Consider the following 22139-nt stretch of genomic DNA (forward strand, 5'->3'; position numbering starts at 1 on the left):
AAGGCGGTGTTAAGCTGACACCATGATATAACTGGAATACTGTTCAAGGCGGTGTTAAGCCCAACTACCCCAACTCACTCACTCATTACTTTGCATGAACTGCAGCTTCCTTTCCAGTTTACATTTTGTTTCAAGGTTTTTCATTAATTTCCATAATGTCACACAACTTGTTCTTGTTCTGATGATTGTTGCTTGATCTGTTGTGTCCCCAGCTTCCACCCTTCCTCGTTGACCTACTGGAGAAAGCACAGGTAAGATTATATGCTTCTTAATGTGGAGATGTTTATTTTTAAATATTATATATAATATGTATAAAACAGCTATCATAACAAGGAGTAATATTTAGGGGTAGGACAATACATTGATCCATAGGTGGGACACTACATTGATGCATCGATGGATTTCAGTTTTTTACTCCTCGATACAAGTAGTGGTCACAGTTGCACACTAAGTGAAAAATATCAATTCATACCGTAAATGTTTGCTATGATAAAGTTTACATCAAACAAGTCAGTGGAAATTAGTAGTCAAAACATAAACATTTTCATCCATTCTGCCATATTTGACATTGCGAACTGCATATCAGATGGTGAGCCTTGTATCGTGATACTTATCGGATCACACAATTGGTGTATTATAACTGCCCTAGTATTATTAGAGAAAAACAATTTTGGTAGGGGGCACCGGTGTCCCAGTTGTCTAAGGCGCCGCAATTCCCTGTTCAGAGTTGCGTCCCTTGGGCAAGCCAGAAACCTATGATTATGGGTTCGAATCCTAGTTCGCCCTGATTGTGTTTGTCAGCACCATACCCATGCTCGTAGGTTTCAACAAAGTGGTAAACGTCTGAGACCTGCATCATTTCAAGCTTTCCTCCCACATTAAGCTGACACGCCGTGATATAACTGGAATACTGTTAAAAGCGGCGTTAAAGCCAACTCACTCACTCACTTCTTTGTCATACAAACACGTTTTTCCTGGTGAAGGGACAAGAAGTAGTCCTGAACTGTTTTGCAGGTATAATAAAGACGTTGTTATTCATAATACCCTTTGTCATGATTACATCCAACTTCTAAATACCTAGAAATACTCTCTATATACCTAAAAATACTTTCTAAATACCCAGAAATACTCTCTAAATACCCAGAAATACTCTCTAAATACCCAGAAATACTCTCTAATGACCTAAAAATACTCTCTAATCACCTAAAAATACTCTCTAAATACATAGAAATACTTTCTAAATACCCAGAAATACTCTCTTATTACCTAGAAATACTCTCAAAATACATAGAAATACTCTCTAAATACCCAGAAATACTCTCTAAACATATGTTATCCTTAACCTGGTTAAAGAGAGAAAATGCTTGTCTTCATTTCAATGAGCTCTTTTAATCATGTTCATAAGAATAAAAAAAGAGTTTCACTTCTGAATTTTGAAATTCTGTTGGAGAAATTTTTGGAGAAAGAGGAATCTTCAAGTAATCATTGATATTCCTTGCCTCATTTTGAACATACATGTACTTCATCACTGAATGTAACGATATACAATGTAACGCAATAACATGAATATTTCCTTTTTCCTTTTTTTATTACATGTTTGTGTCGTTGTCTATCGTGTTGTCCGATTTTCAATCATGAAGGTTGATACTACTGAATTTCATTTATCCGACATACTCGGGGGTAATACATGGGATTACTATCTTTCAGGTGAATGTGTTTTACAATGGTTGCGTGATCGTGGAAGTGCGAGATTTCCGCCGCTCTACAACAGGATCACATGACACCCAATATGTCATGTTGAAACCAACACCGCAGGTAAAGTTTTATTCTGAAGTAAGAGGAATGGGATTTGGGGATACTGATACCACAATATCTCTGTAGATCTGTAATAGATGGAAGACTTATAATTTAGTCAGCTGCAGGCAGAGTAGATATTCCGTTCCCTTCCGATCTTCTTCAGTATACACCCAGTTTCTAATACAAGGATGGGGTAATCCAAAGGGGAAGGAGCTCGTTTATTCCATCTTCATACACCAGATGGGTTGTTTGCCAAATCAGCCCAGCTCAACAGCCTGTTCAAATTAGTTGAGAGTGTGAGTTTTTTTATGCCGCTTTTAGCAATATTCCAGCAATAACATGGCGGGGGACACAAGAAATGGGCTTCACACATAGTACCCATGTCGGGAATCGAACCCGGGTCTTCGGCGTCACGAGCGAATGCTTTAACCACTAGGCTACCCGACCGCCCCTCAAATCAGGTGAGGAAGCCACAGTTGGCCCAGTGGACAAAGCCATTGTGTTGTGCAGAGTTGTGTCCTATAGCCTGATCATGGGCAAGGTCATTCCCAGTACGCAACACCTTCCCAGTACGCAACACCTTCCCAGTACGCAACACCTTCCCAGTACGCACCACCTTCATTACCATCCTTGTATCATCGCTGCCACCAGTTTACAAGCGGCCACAACAAGAATCTTATTTTTTTCCCTCTAACCCTAAATGTAGTGAGGTGTATGTTGTATATGTCTGTGTATGATAGTGAATTGGGAAGAGACTTATAACTGACTATTTCCCAGATGACGTTATGCTTGTTTAATCAGATTGGTTCATGATGCAAACTAGCAGAAAGCTACCCATCTCCCCCAGTACTAATTACATGATATTCGATTGAAATAGAAATTCAAATTGACAAACAAACAAAATAGTTTAAGTGGTGGAAGTGTAGTTGGCTTCACCCCAGTCATCACTTGGTTGTAGATATGATGGTCATCTTGGTTGCGAGTTCAACTCCATGCCTGGTTGGGAACTGTGACTGGTGTTGGTGATAGTATAGAGAGCTCTGCGAATGGGCAATCGCTGTGAGGAGCTTGGGTCATGGCTTTGAAGCTCATATTCTCCCAGTTATCTCCCTTGGACTGTCAGCTCCACACCTGTGCATGTTTGTTGCACCAATCTCATTAAAATCAGATCTTAATTCTTGCAACCACCAAACAAAGATCTCAGAACATCCCATTATGGGTCACGTCAGACCAACCTTTCATGACCATTTGATGACCAGTGGAATGACTGACAAGAAATCTACATTAGCCAATAAGAAGTCAGCTTTTTCAGGGTTTACAGCACTAGTTTCAAACCGGCAACTATGCTTCGAAACATATTTTGACAAATTTGAAAAAGAACATTCTTGAATGGCTAATAGATGGCCTAGATTGTGTGGATTCATTTGCAATGCCCGTAACTGTCATACAGAATACTCTGTGTTAAATTTTTCATGGTTGCATGATGAGAAAACACATTCCGACTGTCACTTTCCTGATCTGGTAACCGACGCTCTGATTGGTCGGATGAAAGGTTGTTCTGACATGACCCTAATTGAATGTCCTCAGATCTTTGTTTTGCAGAAGCAAGCACTATATCGGATTTTAAGGAGATTGGTGTAACACTCAAGCGTAAAATGTCACTTTGGGCTTCCTTGTACAATAAGCTGACACCACATGTCATGCCATGAAATATTGTCAAACCCAACTCACTCTAATCAGATAAATGGATCGATTAAATAGTGTTCTAGCAAGTACTACTATATCCATCATATCAGTTTACTTATTAATGATTACCGGGGGCATGGGTGGCCCAGTCGTCTAAGGTGCCGCGAAACCTATGATTGTGGGTTGGAATCCCGATTCGCCCCGATTATGTTTCTAAGTTTGTCAGCACCATACCCGTGATCGTGGGTTTCACCGAAGTGGTAAATGTCTGTGACCTGCATCACTTCGAGCTTTCCTCCCACATTAAGCTGACACGCCGTGATATAACTGGAATACTGTTAAAAGTGGCGTTAAACCCAACTAACTCACTCACTCGGGCCGACTGTACAGATGGAGCATGTTGGACATGCACCATGCAATGTATAAAGGACAAGTGTTTCACATATCGTCCTGTGTGGTGCTGCTTGACTGGTCTGACCTCATTTGTTGCTAATTCCAGTACTATTCTTTCACTCCCAACTGTTTCTGGTCTTCTTACAGTGGGCAGGGAGCCTGCTCACTATTAATGATTACCAATAATTTGGTCACATACAAGTCATCAAAACTCCTGTATATCCAGCAGACTATATACACCCGTGTGGATTCCGGTTATGAGTATAGGTCCCCAGCCACCATGCTTGTTGTAAGAGGCGACATTATGGATTAGGTGGTTGGTTCGGTGACTTAGTTGATGCATGTCATCTTATCCCAATTGTGTGTTCTCAATGCTCATGATGTCAACTGGATTGTCTGGTCCAGACTCAATTATTTACATACCGCCATCAAACAGCTGAAATATGGCTGATTGCAGCGTTAAACAACAAACAGACTATGAAGTTAGTTCTAATTCTTAAATCTTTTGTTGCAGTCGCTCCTGTGTGACATCAACGCCCTGACAAACGACGGCAATCGCTGGACCCAGGATGATGTCTTCCAGCTGGAGAGGCAGCTGTTGATGGCGACGGAGGAACCCATCTGTCTTGACCCCTCCCCTGCTGTGCTGCTTATCAACAACCGACTGCAGTTTGAACACAAGAAGCTCAACAATCCCATGCTCAAGAGGTGGGTCGGCTTTCTGAGTGAGTGAGTGAGTTGGGTTTAACGCCGCTTTTAACAGTATTCCAGTTATATCACGGCTTAATGTGGGAGGAAAGACGTTAACCACTTTGGTGAAAGCCACGAGCACGGGTATGGTGCTGACAAACCTAGAAACATAATCGGGGTGAACCGGGATTCGAACCCACAATCATAGGTTACTGGCGTGCCAAAGGGACATAACTCTGCACAGCGAATCGCGGCGCCTTAGACGACTGGGTCACCCACGGCCCTGTCGGCTTTCTGACTTTCCTGAAATATGGAATAGAAATGTTGTACAGTCTGTGTCTGTGAGCAGTGTAAACAACTCATCTTTGCAATTCATATCTCTATAGGGACACGGGTGACCCAGTCATCTAAGGCACAGCAGTTTGAGCATGCGTCCCTTGAGCATGGCAGAAACCTATGATCCTAGGTTCGAAATCACGATTCTCCCCTGTTATGTTTCTAGGTTTGATAGCACCATACCTGTGCTCATGGGTTTCACCAAAGTGGTAAACGTCTAAGACTTGCATCACTTTGTGCTTTCTTCCAACGTTAAGCTGAGATGCCATAATATAACTGGATACTGTTCAAAGCACCGTTAAACCCAACTCATTCACTCACTACACTTTTATCACAGCTGATTTTACTAATGTTTTTACTTATCCTGCATTACTCCTTAATGCATCTACTGCTTACCTTACGACTAGGTGAAGATAAGGGTTGTTTCCGTCTTCAGTCTACTTTTACTAGTACCCATCGCTGCTGTCATGTGACCGTCCGTGGTGACCATTTTGGCTTAATTTTGAACACTAACCACAAAATTAAGCCAAAAGTTGGAGGAACAAACAAAGCACAACTAACCTGTTTGGCGACGAGCAGGAACGTGATCAGTTGGGACATCACCACGGACGGTCACATGACGATGGGTCCTAGTAAAAGTAGACTGAAGAAGAAAACAACCTTTTTTCTTCACCTAGGACCATCGCAAAGGGCTGTTTTCTATGTCGCAAGGTAAGCAGTAGATGCGTTGAGGAGAAAACCAAGTATACAAATGTAAAAAATATTTTGATTTTACAAATATTCTTAAGCTTCAGTTTTCATCAAACATGTTTTAATTCATGTTTATCAGCACAAATACTTTTCAAAGCACATTTTTCATGATATTCTGATATTTTTACATGCAACAACTAATGCATCTTTGGTTTAAAATTTCAAAGAGATGTTGAAGTATCTTGTTAAATAGCTCATCTGATTGGATCCTAAACTACCCATCTGTCTTACCCTGAGCTTGCGATTGTTGTCAGGTGTGTGAAGAAGTTTACACAGGCAGCGGTCAACAGGAAGAGGAAGTTAGAGCAGGCACCCGCGCCACCAGAGCTAAAACTACACGACTTCATCCACAAACGGAAAGATAAAAGTCGAGCCAACCCTCCTGTCAATCTCAAAGTGGGAAAATCAGTACGATATATTTCTTTCTGTCATGAAGCTGTCAAGGATAATTATATTCCTTGGTATATTCCAACCGTTCAGTGTCATGTTTTGCGCAAGGTAGTACTATCTGATGGAATATTAAGAAATGTATTCGGATAGTATTATTGACGCTCTCCCTGGTTTAGTGTGTTTGTTTCTATGTATTAGGAGTTGGTAGAGTGATAACCTGTTAGTTTATGTTACAGTGTGTCGACATGTGGAAACAGAGACCCACGCAGTTGTCAGCTCCAGAGTCTGTGAACGTAAGTAAGCTTTGTTATGATGATGATGATGATGATGGTGATGATGATGATGATGATGATGATGATGATGATGATGATGATGATGTTTGTCTTGTTGTGCATGTGGATAGTTTCATAATACTTTGTATTGTTTAAAGGTGGAGGAATTGGCCAAAGTTCAGAAGCCGCCAGCCTCTGGGAAACACCTGGTAAGATCACACACAGAACAATTCTTAACAATTATGGAATAATATCAAGGGTTTTCTGACAACAGAGAGACTGAATACCTTAAACTTTGCAGAGGGCTGAGATCGGATGCATGTGCCTGACTGTAGTGAAGCTGTGGGCACAGGGGGACAAGTGGTTTACGGAGGGCCCTCATGGGATATAATAGCGTAAAACAACTGAACAAAATCATATACCTGAGATGAGTCAAATCTTTATTGTAAAAGACCATACTGCTTAGTGTAAGTTGAAACTTTACTGTTCATCATAATGGTGCTAAATCTTGTAAAAGTATATAAGTAGATCTAACGACATAACGACACAACAGAACCAGCAAGTAATTTTTGTCTAATTCTTCTCTGGGGTGACTTATTACATTTAACTTCTGGTGACTACCCGGATCAGGTGGTCAGGCTCACTGACTTGGTTGATATATGTCATCATATCCCAAATGCGTGGATCGATGCTCATGATATCAATCACATGATTGTCTGGTGCAGACTTGATTATTTACAGACCGCCACACTCAGCAATATACCAGGTATATGACGGCGGTCTGGAAAAAATCGAAACTGGACCAGACAATCAAATGATTGACGTCATGAGCAATCCACGCAATTGGGATACGATGACATGCATCCTCAACCACATCAGTGAGCCTGACCATGCAATCCCGTTAGTCGCCTCTTACGACAAGCATAGGTGCCTTTTACAGCAAGCATGGGTTGCTGAAGACCTACTTTACCCCGGATGCATTTTGTGTCTAGGTGTTGATTGAAGAGCACACACTGGAACGCGATCCCAACCAGGAACGTCATATGCTGGCCAAGATCACTATCTACCAACAGCCCTGTAACGACTGCTACATCGGAGAACTCTATCTCGACTACGACTACTGTAATGACAAAATTTCTGACGGTCATTCATGTCAGTAAGTATTGTGCTGTCATCTTTCTCCCACGTTAACATTACCAGATACCAACAGTCACCCTTGATAGTTCTTGGGGGGGTGGTTGGGTAGCCTAGTGTTTAAAGTGTTTGCTCATCACGCCGAAGACCCGGGTTCGATTCCCGACATGGGTACAATGTGTGAAGCCCATTTCTGGTGTCCCCCGCCGTGATATTGCTGGAATATTGCTAAAAGCGGGGTAAAACCATACTCGCTCACTCACTCACTCACTGATAGTTGGTCAGGGGTGGTCGGGTAGCCTAGTGGTTAAATTACTTGTACTTATACGGTAAGTAACTAAAATTCCTACTGCATTGTACCTATCACCATATTATTTTCGAAATAATATAGACCTACCTCTCTGGCAGGAGGGGCGGTCAGGGAACCTAGTGGTTAAAGCGTTCGCTCATCGTGCCAAAGACCCAGGTTCGATTCCCGACATAGGTACAATGTGTGAAGCCCATTTCTGGTGTCCCCTGCCGTGATTTTGCTGAAATATTGCTTAAAGCTGCGTAAAAACCATACTCACTCACTCACTCACTCACTCTCTCTCTCTCTCTCTCTCTCTCTCTCTCTCTCTCTCTCTCTCTCTCTCTCTCTCTCTCTCTCTCTCTCTCTCTCTCTCTCTCTCTCTCTCTCTCTCTCTCTCTCTCTCTCTCTCTCACTCACTCACTCACTCACTCACTCACTCACTCACTCATGTGGTCAATTCAGTTATAACAGACTGCTGTGATATAGCTGAAATATTGCACCGGCATAAAAGAATATTCACTCACTCTGAATCTCATCAGTATCCACACTTGGTAAGACTTTGTGTAAGCTATGATTAAAATAGGCCTCTGATGGTCATACTGGCATTGGTCATATTGAATTTATTGAAAATCCTTTGTTTACATGTTTACATATGTAATAAGAAATTATTAATTCTTAACACTTTTTGCGTGCCAGTTCAATACTTTTTACTTTTGAGAGTTTTTGATTAAATGATTTATTTTCTTGTGACATTTTGTCAAAATTATGTTTAAAAAATCACATGTGATTAGCCCTATCTTTTCTGACAAAACCGATGTTTGAAATTACCATATTCGATGTAATAAGCGCCCAGGGCACTCTCAAAATTAGAAATAGGGGGCTCTTATTAGAATATTATTTTGGTGAAAGAGTTGAAAGATCGTAAATTTTATGGTTTATTCTGACAGCCTGAAATGATACAAAAGAAAAGTCTGTATGTATTATACACGACAGAAATATTTTTCTAGAATTGAATTGCCCGTAATTAAGGGTGCATATAACACACGAGTGTATATTATACACAAATAAATAAGTCTTGTGTACATTGATCAGTCGGAAGGGTGCTAATTGGGATTGTTCACAAGCCAATACACAGTCAATTCTCGTTAATCCGACACTCTTTAATCCGACAAACGGCTTTATCTGACACAAATGATGGGAACCAATTAAATCAGTGCTTTTAGACCCGTCACACACTCCGTTTATCTGACATACTCGTTAATCCGACATAATCATATGCAACCAACAATGTCGGATTTACAGGACTTGACTGTACTGGCAAATATCGCCGTGGGCGCTTATTACGTCAAATACAGTAAGCATGAAAGTTGTCTTTCTTCTTTGTAGGATCCATCGATTAGCCGTGCTCTAATAACATCGTCGGGCAAACAATAGCAATAGCTTGATAGTTTGATAGATTGTTATGCTCCTATATGTTTATGTGCATTCCTGTCTGCCTTCATTTCAGATTCACTCTGGGATCGAAAGAGAGTGTTGATAAGTAAGTAGAACATATGATGTAGGTTAGAGTTAGACCTAAGTCAATAGATGAGTGTTGAATGTCACAAGCTATTATTATATCCCCTACTAAGTCCATTCAATAATGGACCATCCCTGTGGTCTAGTGGATAGAGTATTTGCCTGGAGAGTGGAAGGTCGATGGCTAGATCTCCGGTAGCATCATACCAAAGACGTTAAAAGATGGTACTTGTTGTTACCCTGCCTGGCATTTGTCATTAAGGTGATAAAACAAGAACTGGTCAGCTCTTGCATTTCCTAGTTTCATTGTCAAGAGAGTAGTTTATCATGATAATAGCTCAATGTCACATAAAAAAGTTAATTCCTTAAATTAACATATACCCCTTCCCCCTTAAAACTTGATTGTGAAAATTTTGACACCTAATGGAATTGGGATATTTGTCCAACATCCAACTTTTGAACTGCTTCCCAATAAAAAGACAAACAATCTTCCATTTCTGAGCATTATGAGTCTCTTTGTCCTATAAATCAATACCTGGCCAAATGTTTTCACAGGAAATGGTTCTTTGTCCGCGTCATACCAAAAGACGTTGAAAGATGGTACTTGTTGTTAACCTGTCTGGCTCTCGGCATTAAGGGGCTAAAACAAGGACTGGTCGGCTTGGAGTTTGTATACTGAGTCTGAGTGGGGTATTCATGGTGAACTGTGGTATTTCAGTGTGCTAGCATTATAAATCAGTCCGGACAAGTATAAGCAGCCACACCCCACACACACATGCTTGCATGTCATAATATAAGTGCAATAATCTTGGACGCGACGTTAAACCCCATTTCACCTCACCTTATGCGTATAGAAACTTTCAAGTCTTTGAAACTTCTTTGATAGGCATTTAGAAGCTGGAGTACTAACTAAGGATAAGAATTTATGGATGAACAACTTCTTTATTACAATTAAGAGCGACGTTTCGGTGTAGGTAGCGGTGTAAAGGTGTTAGAACCTACACCGAAACGTCGCTCTTAATTGTAATAAAGAAGTTGTTCATCCATAAATTCTTATCCTTCCTTAAGTCTTTGAAAGGCATTTAGAAGTGATGCACACAAGGAAGAGAAGTTATGGATGTCCCCTTTTAAACCACACCTCATAGTCCATTTTGTAAGTGCTCAAATGTATGAGCTATTTGTACAGTGGCAGGTTTTGAATGTGTGGTGCTGTTGTCAGGTATTTTGAGCAGTTCAAGGAGCTGTTCACGGAGGAAGGTCGCCGGTCAGTGAAGATCACGACCCAGCGCCCCAACCAGCCAGCCAGTGTCATGTACACACAGACCACACAGTCTCCAAGTGCTACCAGCATCACCATCACTAATGCTCAAGCTCTCCTCAAGCATGCTACAAGCATGGCTGCTACCATCACCACACAGGTCAGTCAGTTTATTGTTGTATTGTGGTCAGAGACAGAAAAACCCTGACGATCGTATCTCCATACTTTAAACATGGAGTTGTAACACTGACCCCATTCCGATCGTATCTCCATACTTTAAACATGGAGTTATAATAATGTACCACTGTGATGATCGTATCTCCCATACTTTAACATGGAGTTATGACCTTAACCCCTGTGATGATCGTATCTCCCATACTTTAACATTGACTTATGACCTTAACCCCCGTGATGATCGTATCTCCCATACTTTAACATGGACTTATGACCTTAACCCCTGTGATGATCGTATCTCCCATACTTTAAACATGGAGTTATAACAATGACCCCCTGACGATCATATCTCCCATACTTTAAACATGGAGTTATAACAATGACCCCATGACGATCGTATCTCCCATACTTTAAACAAGGAGTTATAACCCAAAAAAACTTGACGATCATATCTCCCATACTTTAACATGGAGTTATGACAATGAACCCCTGACGATCGTATCTCACATACTTTAGCACGGACTTATGACAATAACCCCTTGACGATCATATCTCCTATACTTAAACATAGAGTTATGACAATGAACCCCTGACGATCATATATCCTATACTTAAACATAGAGTTATGACAATGAACCCCTGACGATCGTATCTCCCATACTTTAACATGGACTTATGACCTTAACCCCCATGATGATCGTATCTCCCATACTTTAACATGGACTTATGACCTTAACCCCTGTGATGATCGTATCTCCCATACTTTAACATGGACTTATGACCTCAACCCCTGTGATGATCGTATCTCCCATACTTTAACATGGACTTATGACCTTAACCCCCGTGATGATCGTATCTCCCATACTTTAACATGGACATATGACCTTAACCCCTGTGATAATCGTATCTCCCATACTTTAACATGGACTTATGACCTTAATCCCTGTGATGATCGTATCTCCCATACTTTAACATGGACTTATGACCTTAACCCCTGTGATGATCGTATCTCCCATACTTTAACATGGACTTATGACCTCAACCCCTGTGATGATCGTATCTCCCATATTTTGACATGGAGTTATAACCTTAACCCCTGTGATGATCGTATCTCCCATACTTTAACATGGACTAATGACCTTAACCCCTGTGATGATCGTATCTACCATATTTTGACATGGAGTTATAACCTTAACCCCTGTGATGATCGTATCTCCCATATTTTGACATGGAGTTATGACCTTAACCCCTGTGATGATCGTATCTCCCATACTGTAACATTGAGTTATGACCAGAAAAACCCTGACAATTGTATCTCGCATACTTTAACATGAAAGTATGACCAGAAATACACAGATGATCGTATCTCAATACTTTTGACAATGATCCCTGACGATCGTTTCTCCCATACTTTTATATGGAGTTATGACAATGACCCTCTTAACGATCGTATCGTCCATACTTTAATATGGAGTTATGACAATAACCCCTTAACGCTCGTATAGTCCATATTTTAATATGGAGTCATAACAATAACCCCCTTGACGATCAAATCTCCGAACTTTAACATAGACTTATGACAATTGTTGCGCTAAGATCACTTTGTGGAACGGGGCCCTGAAGCAGGGTGACATGGGAGGATTTGGGTCAAAACAGTGGAAACTGAGTTACAACCATTGTTTGCCAGCACTGTACGAGGGGCTTCATCACGGTTGAAATTCAGGCTTTCGCCCAACATTAGTTGAAAAACTGTTTAAATCTGTGTTATACCAAACTCACCCACATCCTTGTGTTGGACCCTGTGAAGAGAAGGGTGGGTCCTCACCACATGCTTGTGTTGGACCCTGTGAAGAGAAGGGAAGATCCTCACCACATGCTTGTGTTGGACCCTGTGAAGAGAAGGGAAGATCCTCACCACATGCTTGTGTTGGACCCTATGAAGAGAAGGGAAGATCCTCACCACATGCTTGTGTTGGACCCTGTGAAGAGAAGGGAAGATCCTCAGTACCACATGCTTGTGTTGGACCCTGTGAAGAGAAGGGAAGATCCTCACCACATGCTTGTTCACGGTTGTAAAAAATGACTTATATGAGGATCAGGTTCACGATGTAGGAGATCGCGTCCGTAGCCAAGTTGGAAGGTTGGAGTTTGATCCCCAGACGCGTCATACCAAAGATGTTAAAAGGTGGTACTTGTTGTTATCCTGCCTGGTGCTCGGCATTAAGGGGATAAACAGGGACTGGTCTGTATACTGTGTCGGAGTGGGGTATGCATGTTAAACTGCAGCATGGTATCTCAGTGGGCTAGCACTATTAAATCGGTATTAGTCCAGACTATTAATTTGTTGATGGCTCCTGTAGGTTTTATCTTGTCATTATTTCCCCAGAATGAACCAACGGGAAGTGCTGGTCTGGCGGCCAAACGGAACATGCCCATCCAGCTGTCACTGTCTCTGGGTCCACCAGGGTCGGGGAGCATCAATGCTGCTGCCAACATCCTCAGCCCACAGTCAGGTGAGGAGTTAGTTCTTGAGTTGTTTTTTAGGCTTAAAAAAATAAAAGAACTGGTTCTCAGGCAATGACTTATAGTGCAGACAGGCGGTATTTTTGTGTGTTTTTTTGTTTTGTTTTTTTGCTTGTTCAAACTAGTATATGTAAGAAAATAAACAGTTGTGTACCATCAACCTGGGAAAGGGCCTCCCGACATAAACAAGCATACAAACTCCTATTGCCGCCATGACCATAACATGAGATGCGCAGTAAAGCAGTGCGCATGTAAAGGGAAGTAACTGTGTGCTATTTTGGATTGCTTTGTTTTTAAGTATTAGGATTTTTTGGAAACAAAAACAAAGCATGTGGTGGACTTAATGATGCTAGCGGTTACTCAGAACCAAGACTATTACTTTTTATGCCAATATTTCCCAGCAATATGTGAATCACAGTTTTGCTTCTGAAAACCTGATGTTGTTGGAATGTTGCTACATCTTTTTACATATTCGCACTTACCTTATTTTTTATTGTTTTAAATGTTTTAAACACATTGTGAGTATTTTCCACATTTCACTTCTGATTCGACATTAGTCATTATCAAATCCTCTGAAGTTACATCATATATGTTTGGAGGGAGAAACATGCATTAAGATGATAATGTCGAACAATGTATGCAGGTGTTACTGGGACAACCAGCAGTCAGCAGTTGACCAATCAGACGCCGCTTCCTGCTCAGCAGCTAACACTGTCTCAGGGCAACCAATCACACTCATCAACACAAAGGATAAAGCCTTTCAGTATATCACACTCAAGGTGAGTTTGTATTAAACCCATGCCAAGACGCGAATGAGAGTGGGTCTGCAGCCCCCTATTGCACGTCCAAAAAGATGACTACCGTATTCAACGTAATAAGCTCCCAGGGTGCTCTCAAAATTAGAAATAGGGGGCGCTTATTAGAATATTATTTTGAGTTGAAAGATCGTACATTTTGTGGTTTGTGCTAACATGTTTACATACGACAGATGTATTTTTCAAGAATTTAATTGCCCATAATTAAGGGTGATATAACACACGAGTGCGTATTATACACAAATAAATAAGTCTTGTGTACATTGATCAATCGGAAGGGGTGCTGATTGGGATTGTTCACTAGCCAATATATTAGCAAATATCACCGTGGGCGCTTATTACGTTGAATACGGTAAATTGAATGGTGTGGTCAGGCTCGGCACTTTGTTGATTGCGTGCCATCGTATCTCAATTGCACTGACATTGTCATGATGTTAATCACTAGATTTTCTGGTCTATACTCAGTTATTTAAAGACCGTAGTCACATTGCTGCCATATTGCTGAGTGCAGCGTTTAACAATAAACAAACACTTTGATGATTGTGTGGGACGTTGGCTATTCTTTGAGTCACTGGAATCTCTGGCCCAGGCTTCATTATTCACAAGCCACCATGAATCTGGCACTTCAACCTTGTAGTTCTTCTTATCCCCAAACCCAAGAAAATCCAGGGTAGGCTTTGTCTTAAGCAACCCTGTGTGTCGTAAGAGGCAACTAACAGGATCAGGTGGTCAGGCTCGCTGACTTGCTTGATGCATATCGTTATTGCATAGATCGATCCTCATGATGGCAGTCACTGGATTGTCTGGTCCAGACTCGATTATTTACAAATCTTATCTCCAGCTATGGTTAACTGGAAATATTTTCAGGTGAATACGTTTTCAGTACTTTCACTGTATTGCTATGTGTTCCCTGATTCTATAAGACGGCCTCTGTGGTCTTGTGGTAGAGCGTCCGCCCGGAGAGCTGAAGGTCCGGGGTTCGATCCCCGGCCGCGTCATACAAAAAGACGTTAAAAGATAGTCCTTTTTGTTACCCTGTCTGGCGCTCGGCATTAAGGGGCTAAAACAAGGACTGGTCGGCTCGGAGTCAGTATACTGTGTCTGAGTGGGGTATTCATGTTAAACTGCGGCATGGTATCTCAGTGACAGTGATCAGTCCGGACTAGTACAAGCAGCAACACACACACACACGTGCATGCACGTCGCTATATAAGTTCAATAATCTTGGACGCGACGTTAAACCGAATTTCACCTCACCTCACCTCCCCCCACCTCCCTGATTTTATTCCATCAGTAAAGTATCTTATTTCCTCTTCGTGAGTAAAAGCTGTCTACGATAAGGAAAATGACTGATCTTGATGATCATGTGTCATATTAATCTGTCTTGTGCAGTCCATCACTGGTTTTATTGGCTCCGACACGATTATTTACCACCATAGTATAGCAGGAATATTACTGATTGAGGCACAAGCCCTCCCTCAATTATTGTATGCATTCCCTCCCAGTGTATGTTAATGTCTGTGTGTCCCGTATTGCAGAGTGACCAGTACACCGAGCCCTGTGTCTACTCCTACAGCTACCACCACTGGTGAGTCCTTCATGTCAGCTTTCCTCATGTTACTGGTAGGTCATTGGACTATGCATAGACTCAGTAGTCCGGCCAAATTGTAACCCCTGAACTCCAGCCTAGTCCGGCAAGGGTGGAAAATGAACTTTTATGGTCAGTTAACGCCCTTGCCTCAGGAACATGCTAATAGGGGTGACTGTTTGAGCTTTTTTCACAATTGCGATTGTATTGCAATAGTATTGTTTCAGTTGTCATTTATTGCAATAGTATGCGATAGTACTAAACCGACTTTAAGGCTTGATAATTATGTTAATCAATGTATAAGAAATGAATATTAATTATTGCTAACAAACTCAAAGAGGGACATTTTCCTCCCTGTCACTACTCAAACCAAAGGGAAGTAACTCCAATCTGAAGTTGTAGTAAACTTTTTTGTGTATTGCGATTGTTATTAGACACGTAAGGTTATATGCTTCTTAATACTACTTAGTGGCTTGAAAACACAGTACGTGAGGATACAGTTGTAGGGCAAATAATTGCGAGAGTTTGATTGTTTGATATATCGTTACACTCCTTGCAACTAGCCAGGTTGATTAGTATCTCTTCAATACTACTATCCAGGGCCTACTTCCACAAAGTTCAAAGCTCACACATACCTTAAAAAAGGTCTGGAATGGAGATGCTTGTCTTGCTTTTTCACAATCCAAATTGACATGTCAATAAAAAATGTTGTTATGAAATCGTTTCATTCTATTTGTGATTACAGCACAGCACCAGTTCATTGCCTCGGCATCCTCAGTACAGACCACTGGCCAGAAGATCCCCACCCCTGCAGCCACCCCCACCCCACCCCCTGTCTCACGGACACCCACCCCCACATCATCGGCCTCTAGGCGGACGTCCACCACAGAGTCGGTGACCATTGGTCAGACAACACAGAATCTCCCACAAGCCACAAACCTCACCACCTACTTGCAAGGTGAGAAGGAAGGGCAGGGTGTAGTGATAGGTCTTGAGTTACTGAGTGTGGCGTTAAACAACAAACAAACAAAACAAAAACTTGTACACAGTGGTGTCACTGGTGTGTAAATGTTGTTGTTTTGTCCAGTAAGCAATATTTCAGCTGTCTCAGAATATCCTGTAAATATTTGAATCTGGGCCAGACAAATAAGTTATTGACAGCATAAGAAACAATCCACACCATGTAATGATTGATCCAATTACTAATGCATTGTGGTCCATGTAGCCCAATGATTGATCAAACTATTGATGCATTGTGGTCCATGTGTTCCAATGATTGATCAAACTACTGATGCATTGTGGTCCATGTGTCCCAATGATTGATCAAACTACTGATGCATTGTGGTCCATGTGTCCCAATGATTGATCAAACTACTGATGCATTGTGGTCCTTGTAGCCCAATGATTGATCAACCTGCTGATGCATTGTGGTCCATGTGTCCCAATGATTGATCATATTACTGATGCATTGTGGTCCATGTGTCCCAATGATTGATCACACTACTGATGCATTGTGGTCCATGTAACCCACAATGGCAGATGTGAGTTTTCTTTCATGTTTGTCACTGAAAAGTATTTCAGAAAGGCACTCTCAAGTGAATGTTTGTTTTTCCCCAGGTCTGACATCTTCTGGTGCGCTGACAGTCACATCCGCAGGAGGTCTGTATCTATACTCAAAACATGGTGGTCTTTAAGTCATAAGTAAATAAGTGATCTTATAATGCTCCTAATATTCCAAGTTCATAAGTCTGACCACTGATTTTATTTTGCAATAACCGTAGTTCATTATAATCATATATACAGCATATATACAACAGCAAAGATCGTTATATAGGTTAGTTCATTATAAGCGTGTTTGTTATAAACATAATTTACTGTAGTACTCTATGCACTTACTAGGCATTCACCTGATGAAGGAGCAAGAAGTAGCTCTGAAACATCATACAAAGAATAAAAGAAGTTGCTATCCATTAAAAAGTGTCATGAATCCATGTTCCAAATGCCTGTCAGACTTCATTTTATAATGCTCCTAATGTTCAATCACCAAATGACTGCTCATGGCAATGCTCACAAAGGCCCTGAAATGATTACCCCTAACAATGGATCAGTGTATATTCCAAGTACAATGTCGCTGACCTGATGACCTCACTGTGTAGTCATGAATAACTAGCAGTTCATTGTGGCAGTGTAGGGTAGCCAAGTGGTTATGATTTTTCTCATCACCAGGAACACCTGGGTTGGATTCCCAAATATGGTCCAAGCCCTGTCTCACTCCATTACCTCATGGTCAATAATGATAGTCAGGTGGATTTTATCAAAAGGAATTGTGGGTGCTTTATGACTCAAATTGATGTAGCAAACTCATTCAAAATCACCTACTTTATCCAGTTCATTTTAAGATTACGTAGAAATATATGTTTGTACAAGGATTTCTTTATTTAGACAAAGTTTGTTTGTTGCTTCTTTGTTGTTAAACACCGCACTCAGCAATATTCCAGCTACATGATGGTGGTCTGTATAATCGAGTCTGGACCGACAATCCAGTGATTGACATCATGAGCATCGATCCAGTCAATTTGGATACGATGACAGCCTGACCACCTGATACCGTTAGTCGCCTCTTACGACAAGCATGGTTTGCTGAAGACATATTTTACCCCGGATCTTCATGGGTCTTGCAGCCAAAGAATTAAGTCTGTTCCCTCCATTGTGTGTCTTAGAGGACAAATGTCTTCCTTCAGAGAGTGGCAGTATCACCCAGCAGCCGAACCTCACCACTAACATCAACATCACAAACCTTGGGGGACTCCCACAGAACTTCAATATCAGTAGCCTGGCTGGTCTCCAGGGCATGAACATCGCCAACCTACAGGGGCTGTCCAACGTGCAGGTAGGTGTTAACATCGCCAACCTACAGGGGCTGTCCAACGTGCAGGTAGGTGTTAACATCGCCAACCTACAGGGGCTGTCCAACGTGCAGATAGGTGTTAACATCGACAACCTACAGGGGCTGTCCAACGTGCAGGTAGGTGTTAACATCGCCAACCTACAGGGGCTGTCCAACGTGCAGGTAGGTGTTAACATCGCCAACCTACAGGGGCTGTCCAACGTGCAGGTAGGTGTTAACATCGCCAACACACAGGGGCTGTCCAACGTGCAGGTAGGTGTTAACATCGCCAACACACAGGGGCTGTCCAACGTGCAGGTAGGTGTTAACATCGCCAACACACAGGGGCTGTCCAACGTGCAGGTAGGTGTTAACATCGCCAACATACAGGGGCTGTCCAACGTGCAGATAGGTGTTAACATCGACAACACACAGGGGCTGTCCAACGTGCAGGTAGGTGTTAACATCACCAACACACAGGGGCTGTCCAACGTGCAGGTAGGTGTTCACATCACCAACAGACAGGGGCTGTCCAACGTGCAGGTAGGCGTTCACTTTGCCAACACACAGGGGCTGTCCAATATACTGGGGTATCCAATATGCAAGGACTATCCCAAATGTAGAGGCTGTCCAATATATAGGGGTATCCAATATGCAAGGACAATCCTTAAGACAGGGCTATCCAATATACAAGGGTATCCAGTATGCAAGGACTATCCTCACTGCAGTGGCTGTCCAATATACAGGGGTATCTAGTATGCAAGGACTATCCCAAATGAAGAGGCTGTCCAATATACAGGGGTATCCAATATGCAAGGACAGTCCTTAAGGCAGTGGCTATCCAATATACAGGGGTATCAAATATACAAGGACTATCCTAACTGTAGTGGCTGTCCAATATACAGGGGTATCCAATATACAAGGGTATCCAGTATGCAAGGACTATCCTCACTGCAGTGGCTGTCCAATATACAGGGGTATCTAGTATGCAAGGACTATCCCAAATGAAGAGGCTGTCCAATATACAGGGGTATCCAATATGCAAGGACAATCCTTAAGGCAGTGGCTATCCAATATACAGGGGTATCCAATATACAGGGGTATCAAATATACAAGGACTATCCTAACTGTAGTGGCTGTCCAATATACAGGGGTATCCAATATACAAGGGTAACCAGTATGCAAGGACTATCCTAACTGCAGTGGCTGTCCAATATACAGGGGTATCCAATATACAAGGGTATCTAGTATGCAAGGACTTTCCTAACGGCAGTGGCTGTCCAATATACAGGGTTATCTAGTATGCAAGGACAATCCTAACTGCAGTGGCTGTCCAATATACAGGGGTATCTAGCATGCAAGGACTATCCTAAGTGCAGTGGCTGTCTAATATACAGGGGTATCCAGTATGCAAGGACTATCCTAACTGCAGTGGCTGTCCAATATACAGGGGTATCCAATATACAAGGGTATCTAGTATGCAAGGACTTTCCTAACGGCAGTGGCTGTCCAATATACAGGGGTATCTAGTATGCAAGGACAATCCTAACGGCAGTGGCTGTCCAATATACAGGGGTATCTAGCATGCAAGGACTATCCTAACTGCAGTGGCTGTCCAATATACAGGGGTATCTAGTATGCAAGGACAATCCTAACGGCAGTGGCTGTCCAATATACAGGGGTATCTAGTATGCAAGGACTATCCTAACGGCAGTGGCTGTCCTATATACAGGGGTATCCAATATACAAGGGTATCTAGTATGCAAGGACTATCCTAACGGCAGTGGCTGTCCTATATACAGGGGTATCTAGCATGCAAGGACTATCCTAGCTGCAGTGGCTGTCCAATATACAGGGGTATCTAGCATGCAAGGACTATCCTAACGGCAGTGGCTGTCCTATATACAGGGGTATCTAGCATGCAAGGACTATCCTAAAGGCAGTGGCTGTCCTATATACAGGGGTATCCAGTATGCAAGGACTATCCTAACTGCAGTGGCTGTCCAGTATACAGGGGTATCCAATATACAAGGGTATCTAGTATGCAAGGACTATCCTAACGGCAGTGGCTGTCCAATATACAGGGGTATCTAGTATGCAAGGACTATCCTAACTGCAGTGGCTGTCCAATATACAGGGGTATCTAGCATGCAAGGACTATCCTAATTGCGGTGGCTGTCCAATATACAGGGGTATCTAGCATGCAAGGACTATCCTAACTGCAGTGGCTGTCTAATATACAGGGGTATCCAGTATGCAAGGACTATCCTAACTGCAGTGGCTGTCCAATATACAGGGGTATCTAGTATGCAAGGACTATCCTAACTGCAGTGGCTGTCCAATATACAGGGGTATCTAGCATGCAAGGACTATCCTAACTGCAGTGGCTGTCCAATATACAGGGGTATCTAGCATGCAAGGACTATCCTAACTGCAGTGGCTGTCCAATATACAGGGGTATCTAGCATGCAAGGACTATCCTAAGTGCAGTGGCTGTCTAATATACAGGGGTATCCAGTATGCAAGGACTATCCTAACTGCAGTGGCTGTCTAATATACAGGGGTATCCAGTATGCAAGGACTATCCTAACTGCAGTGGCTGTCCAATATACAGGGGTATCTAGCATGCAAGGACTATCCTAAGTGCAGTGGCTGTCTAATATACAGGGGTATCCAGTATGCAAGGACTATCCTAACTGCAGTGGCTGTCCAATATACAGGGGTATCTAGCATGCAAGGACTATCCTAAGTGCAGTGGCTGTCTAATATACAGGGGTATCCAGTATGCAAGGACTATCCTAACTGCAGTGGCTGTCCAATATACAGGGGTATCTAGCATGCAAGGACTATCCTAAGTGCAGTGGCTGTCTAATATACAGGGGTATCCAGTATGCAAGGACTATCCTAACTGCAGTGGCTGTCCAATATACAGGGGTATCTAGCATGCAAGGACTATCCTAACTGCAGTGGCTGTCCAATATACAGGGGTATCCAGTATGCAAGGACTATCCTAACTGCAGTGGCTGTCTAATATACAGGGGTATCCAGTATGCAAGGACTATCCTAACTGCAGTGGCTGTCTAATATACAGGGGTATCTAGCATGCAAGGACTATCCTAACTGCAGTGGCTGTCCAATATACAGGGGTATCTAGCATGCAAGGACTATCCTAACTGCAGTGGCTGTCCAATATACAGGGGTATCTAGCATGCAAGGACTATCCTAACGGCAGTGGCTGTCCAATATACAGGGGTATCTAGTATGCAAGGACTATCCTAACGGCAGTGGCTGTCCTATATACAGGGGTATCTAGCATGCAAGGACTATCCTAACTGCAGTGGCTGTCCAATATACAGGGGTATCTAGCATGCAAGGACTATCCTAACGGCAGTGGCTGTCCTATATACAGGGGTATCTAGCATGCAAGGACTATCCTAACTGCAGTGGGTGTCCTATATACAGAGGTATCTAGCATGCAAGGACTATCCTAACTGCAGTGGCTGTCCTATATACAGGGGTATCTAGCATGCAAGGACTATCCTAACTGCAGTGGCTGTCCTATATACAGGGGTATCTAGCATGCAAGGACTTATGGAGAGACTGACACTTGATCATGACAAGCACTTCTGAAGTTCC

The 22139-nt window shown here is 42.3% G+C and overlaps 1 protein-coding gene across 1 annotated transcript in view; it reads left to right on the forward strand.

Annotated features, from left to right (window-relative positions):
- LOC124143719 (transcription factor SPT20 homolog) overlaps window positions 1–22139 on the forward strand; it is a 47524-nt gene that overhangs the window by 11239 nt on the left and 14146 nt on the right. Inside the window, exons 7-21 of the mRNA XM_048387608.1 lie at window positions 213–251; window positions 1708–1815; window positions 4391–4584; window positions 5907–6060; window positions 6279–6335; window positions 6473–6523; window positions 7307–7470; window positions 9248–9280; window positions 10478–10676; window positions 13077–13203; window positions 13857–13992; window positions 15567–15616; window positions 16362–16574; window positions 17234–17275; window positions 18358–18506. Coding sequence (XP_048243565.1) covers window positions 213–251; window positions 1708–1815; window positions 4391–4584; window positions 5907–6060; window positions 6279–6335; window positions 6473–6523; window positions 7307–7470; window positions 9248–9280; window positions 10478–10676; window positions 13077–13203; window positions 13857–13992; window positions 15567–15616; window positions 16362–16574; window positions 17234–17275; window positions 18358–18506 — 1716 coding nt within the window. The remainder of the gene's footprint in view (window positions 1–212; window positions 252–1707; window positions 1816–4390; window positions 4585–5906; window positions 6061–6278; window positions 6336–6472; window positions 6524–7306; window positions 7471–9247; window positions 9281–10477; window positions 10677–13076; window positions 13204–13856; window positions 13993–15566; window positions 15617–16361; window positions 16575–17233; window positions 17276–18357; window positions 18507–22139) is intronic.

Source organism: Haliotis rufescens, unplaced genomic scaffold (genome assembly GCF_023055435.1).
Source record: "Haliotis rufescens isolate VD_foot unplaced genomic scaffold, xgHalRufe1.0.p SCAF_7, whole genome shotgun sequence".
In the NCBI taxonomy this organism is placed as follows: Eukaryota; Metazoa; Mollusca; class Gastropoda; order Lepetellida; family Haliotidae; genus Haliotis; species Haliotis rufescens.